The following is a 4,905-nucleotide window of genomic DNA, read 5'->3' on the forward strand; positions in this document are numbered from 1 at the left end:
CGAACAGATAACATCCTAACCAACTGAACATGAAACAAAGATTTTTTTTTAACAATGGGGCATGTGAAATAAATGATGTACGTGCTAAAAGGTTTTGCTGAACAGTGGTACTCCTTTTTTTTAAGCTAAATGAAAAATCCCAACACAGAAAACAAGCACTCAAAAACACCAAAGCATACATGAAACATCATCCCAACAAACCCACTCCCCCATGCTTGAATTGCACATTGTCCCCAATGTGTAAATAACTGAAAAAAAGAGAAAAGGGACTTACTGCTCATTGTGGTGGTGGAGGAGGTGGATAGCCATGAAGTAGTGACCATTGGTGCATATGTTGCTTCTGGTCATTCATTGTTCCAAGTGTATTGCCAAAATTGTCCAAGCGGGTGTCCATGATGAGAACAGATCTGGAAGTTTCAGATGTTGAATGAAAGAATTTGGTCTATGAATGTTGGCGTTGCTCTGGGCGTAATGACAAGGGCGGTGTCTTGGCGTTGGAGGCACGCCTGGCGATTTGGTGGTGTTGGATGTGATGAATGAGAGAGAGGCGGAAGTGTTGAGTGGTGGAATCAAAGTTGGGGAGGGAAGTGGTTTTGGGGAAGTTGTTAGTCGGCGATTTTGATGGTGAAGTATGAAAGAGGACGGTGGTTTAGGGTGGTGAAGGGAAGGGATGCGGCTGTTTGCTCGAAGAGGTGGGGTGGTCAGTCGGTGGTGGTTTGTAAGGGGGGGGTTAGAATTGGCAGAAAGTTCGGGTTTCAGCAGAATTGGGTGGCGGTCGACCGGCCCGGTCGACCGCATTCGTGCACAGGAGTTATTGGGCTTCAGAAAATGAGTCTGGAATTTTATTTTTTTTTTATTTTCTTTGGCCACGGGTGTGGTGGATGCCTTCCCAGGGTGTGGTAGACTCTGGAAATGAGATGAAGACTGTCCCGACTGCTACACGGCTGTGTTGGTGGACACGGCCTAGCCGTGTAAACTGTGTTTTCACTATTTTTCCTTCTGTCCTCTTTAGCCTTGAACTCTCTGTTACCTATTTTCCTTTTGTCATTCACCTACACACCAGTTCACGGAAACTTAATTACATGTCATGAAAACTAATAATTTAAAAAAACTAAAAGGAAAAATAAAATGAAAGAGAAACTTGGGTTGCCTCCCAAGAAGCGCTTGTTTATGGTCATGAGCCCGACCCCTTCAATGCTCACAATGATGATGAATCGAGAAGGGTAAAAGTACCCAACTTCTCGATCAGAGTTCCTGTGAAATAATGCTTTAATCGCTGTCCATTGACCTTGAAAGATCCCGTGGCTTCACTCCATACTTCGACAGCCCCAAATGGGTATATCTTGCACACTTGGAATGGTCCAGACCACCTCGAACAAAGTTTGCCCGGAAAAAACTTGAGTCGGGAATTAAGTAGAAGTATCAAGTCTCCTTCTGTAAACTCTTTACGGAGGATATGTTGATCATGCCACTTCATTGTTCTTTCTTTGTAAATCTTGGCATTCTCATACGCATCCAATCTCAATTCATCAAGTTCATTTGGTTGAAGCTTTCTCTGTTCCCCTGATTCTTTCAAATCTAAATGAATGCTCTTGATAGCCCAATGTGCCTTATGTTCCACTTCAACTGGTGGAGATGGACTGGTTCTAGACTTCTTCTGCTGCTTTTTGACACGACTGTGTCTACGGACACACCATGGCCGTGTGGAATCATTATTCAGCATCTTCCCAGGTGCAGTTTTCTCTTCACAAACCTGTTCTGGGCTGTTTCTGCTGCTTTTTGACACAGCTGTGTTTACAGACACAACCTGGTCATTCAGCCCCCTTGCAATTTCGACCACTATATCAGGTTCTTTGATGTAGGTGGTTTTGGTGTAGGTTGGCTTTTCATCAAGCATTGTAACATAGGAAGTTATTTCCTGATCATCATCATCTGGTACCCCATTCTTTACTAAACATTTCTCAAGTGGATCACTTGAGATATCTCTGGTAAAATCTTCTCTAACCACCATGTCAATCGTGTCAATCCTGCAACAAGTATCATCAATTAGTGGAAACTTCATAGCAGAAAACAAATCAAAATTCACCTTTTCATCCCCTATATTGAGAGAGAGCTTTCCATTCTTCACATCAATTATCGCTCCAGCGGTAGCAAGGAAAGGTCTTCCCAATATAATGGGGATTTGAGAATCCTCCTCCATTTCAAGAATAACAAAATCAACTGGAATAAAGAATTTACCAACCTGGATGGGTACATCCTCTAATATACCTACCGGACGTTTAACCGATCGATCCGCCAATTGGAGGAAAATAGTAGTAGGCTTCAAGTCTCCCATCTGTAACTTGTTACATATAGACAATGGCATAAGACTGACACTAGCACCGAGATCACATAGAGCACGATTAATTGACATATCACCAATTGTGCAAGGGATTGAAAATGAGCCAGGATCTTTAAGCTTAGGTGGTAGCTTATTATGTATGATGTCATTACACTCTTGGGTCAAGGCTACAGTCTCATATTCCTCTAATCGCCTCTTATTTGATAGAATCTCCTTTAAGAATTTGGCATAGGATGGCATTTGGGAAATGGCTTCAATAAATGGGATGTTAATATGCAATTTTTTTAATATTTCTATGAATTTCCCAAACTGTTTTTCCAACTTAGCTGTTAATATGCAATTTTTTTAATATTTCTATGAATTTCCCAAACTGTTTTTCCAACTTAGCTTTAACTTACCTTTGAGGGAAGGGTAGTGGAGGCTTATAAGGTGCAGGTGCTACATATCTCTCAACCTTCTCCCCTTTCTCATCAATATGATCTTTCTCACTTGTCACCAACTTCTCACTCTAATCAATCACATCCCTATGATCACTCCTCATCATTGGTGTCTCTAGCTCTTTTCCACTCCTAAGTGTAATGGCATTGATAGATTCCTTGGGGTTGGTTTCAGGTTGTCCAGGAAACATCCCAGAAGGTCTGGAAGAAGAGTTAAATTGCTGGGCTAGTTGAGTGACCTGATTCTCTAGCATTTTGTTGTGGGTGGCTAAGGATTCAACTTTAGAGGCTAGGTTCCTAATAGCATCATTCATGATCCTATTCTGATTTCTAAATTCTTCATTCTGTTTATTCTGGGATGTCACAAAATTTTCCATCAAGCTCTCTAAGTTGGACTTTTGGGGACTAGGGTAAGGGAGTCTAGGAGCTTGAAAACCAGGAGGACGAAAATTAGAGTGAGGATTTGGGTTCTGTGATGGATTTTTGTAGGTTAAATTAGGATGATTTCTCCATCCCGGGTTGTACGTATTTGAAAAAGGATCCCCTTTCTGATTAAAATTATTCATGTAATTAACATATTCAGATAGTGGTGCATCAGAGAAAGGGGAGTTTCCAATCTGACATTCCACAGCAGAATGTCCAATGATACCACATATTTCACAGTTAGTAGAGTTAGATGCTACTGAATTCATGCTCATCTTGTCAAATTTTTGAAATAAAGCATCTACTCTAGAAGCAATGTGGTCTAATGCATCTACATCATACCTCCCGCTCTTTTTGGGTAAAGAGCGCTCACCTGACCACTGGAAATGATTCTGTGCCATATCCTCTATGAGTTGTTTTGCATCTCGTACACTTTTGTTCATCAATGCACCACCCGCTGCAGCATCCACGGTCATCCTTGTGTTGTAGAGAAGACCGTTGTAGAAAGTGTGAATTATGAGCCAATCCTCCAACCCGTGATGTGGACACATCCTTAGAAGATCCTTGTACCTCTCCCATGCATCATACAATGACTCCCCTTCTTTTTGAGTGAAGGTTGTTATCTGATTTCTCAATTGGGCTGTTTTGCTCGGAGGGAAGTACTTAGCAAGGAACGCTTCTGAGAGTTGGTCCCATGTAGTGATGGAGCCCGGTGGAAGTGATTGTAGCCAAGCCCTTGCCTTGTCTTTTAATGAGAAGGGAAACAACCTTAGTTTGAATGCATCATCCGACACTCCATTCATCTTCAGGGTGTCATAATATTCTAGAAAGATTGAGATATGGAGGTTTGGGTCTTCGGTTGGAGTGCCTCCAAATTGGTTTTGCTGAACCATGGAGAGGAGCGAAGGCTTGAGTTCAAAATTGTTGGCAGCAACATTAGGCTTCAAGATGCTAGATTGGGAGCTATGGGTGGTTGGTGATGCAAACTCCTTCAAGGATCGGTCTTGATTGCCTTGGTTTTCTTGGTCTCCCATGGTGTTTTTGCTTTTCAAATTATCCTTTGTTTCTCGTGCCTTCTTCCTAATATGACGCAAGGTCCTTTCAATCTCGGGATCACACTCGATTGGTTCTCCAAGTCGTAAGGATCTGGGCATACAAGGGTGCCTGCACTAAAAAAAACAAGTCAAAAAAATAAAAATAAAAATAAAAATAAAAATAAAATAAATGAAAGAAAATGTCTAGTCTAGTCAAACAATGAAAAAGTCAATATTAACAATGCCGAAGTCCCCGGCAACGGCGCCAAAAACTTGTTCACTCAAATCCGCAAGTGCACGGATATCGTTGTAGCGATGCAAGGTCGTATCCTCAGGGACTTCGTTGTTAATTACTGATTTTCACTGTTTTGTGACTATCTAAACCAATTGTGTTAAAAAGTATGATTTTTGATTATCAATATCAAACACGCTAGCTAGTATCAACGACGAATTCACTCAATTAAAAGGATCTAGGATTGAACTTCGGTTTCAACTCTGGTTCGAATCAATAAATTAATCATTTGTTATCGAATCTCGCAATGCATTAAACCTATGATAACTATTAGTCTCTTTCGACGACTAAAAGTCATGCCTAATTCAACCTAACAACCTATTTTCATAGTGTTAAACCAAATTAAACCCATTAAGTTCTTGTTAATCCCTCATGTTC

At 41.1% G+C, this 4,905-nt stretch overlaps 1 protein-coding gene across 2 annotated transcripts; it reads right to left on the bottom strand.

Moving 5' to 3' along the window:
* LOC109843495 lies at positions 1,170-4,363 on the bottom strand. Of its 2 annotated transcripts, none has more exons than XM_020412433.1 (2): positions 3,575-4,363; positions 1,170-2,027 (listed from the first exon to the last, which is right to left on the bottom strand). In XM_020412433.1, the coding sequence occupies exons 1-2, from the start codon at positions 3,778-3,780 to the stop codon at positions 1,199-1,201; spliced, it is 1,035 nt and encodes a 344-aa protein (XP_020268022.1). In that variant the 5' UTR covers positions 3,781-4,363; the 3' UTR covers positions 1,170-1,198. The 2 variants fall into 2 exon arrangements, with proteins under 2 accessions (XP_020268022.1, XP_020268023.1); XM_020412434.1 differs by lacking the exon at positions 3,575-4,363 and adding an exon at positions 2,087-2,492.

The sequence above is a fragment of the Asparagus officinalis genome, chromosome 5 (assembly GCF_001876935.1).
Source record: "Asparagus officinalis chromosome 5, Aspof.V1, whole genome shotgun sequence".
Classification (NCBI taxonomy): domain Eukaryota; kingdom Viridiplantae; phylum Streptophyta; class Magnoliopsida; order Asparagales; family Asparagaceae; genus Asparagus; species Asparagus officinalis.

What these genes read in the sequence shown, in the direction of transcription:
- LOC109843495 (XM_020412433.1), bottom strand. Translation starts at nt 3,780, where the DNA reads ATGGGAGAGGTACAAGGATCTTCTAAGGATGTGTCCACATCACGGGTT. An exon ending in GAATCATTTCCAGTGGTCAG is followed by an intron (nt 2,028 to 3,574) that starts GTGAGCGCTCTT and finishes TACTTGTTGCAG; the next exon opens with GATTGACACGATTGACATGG.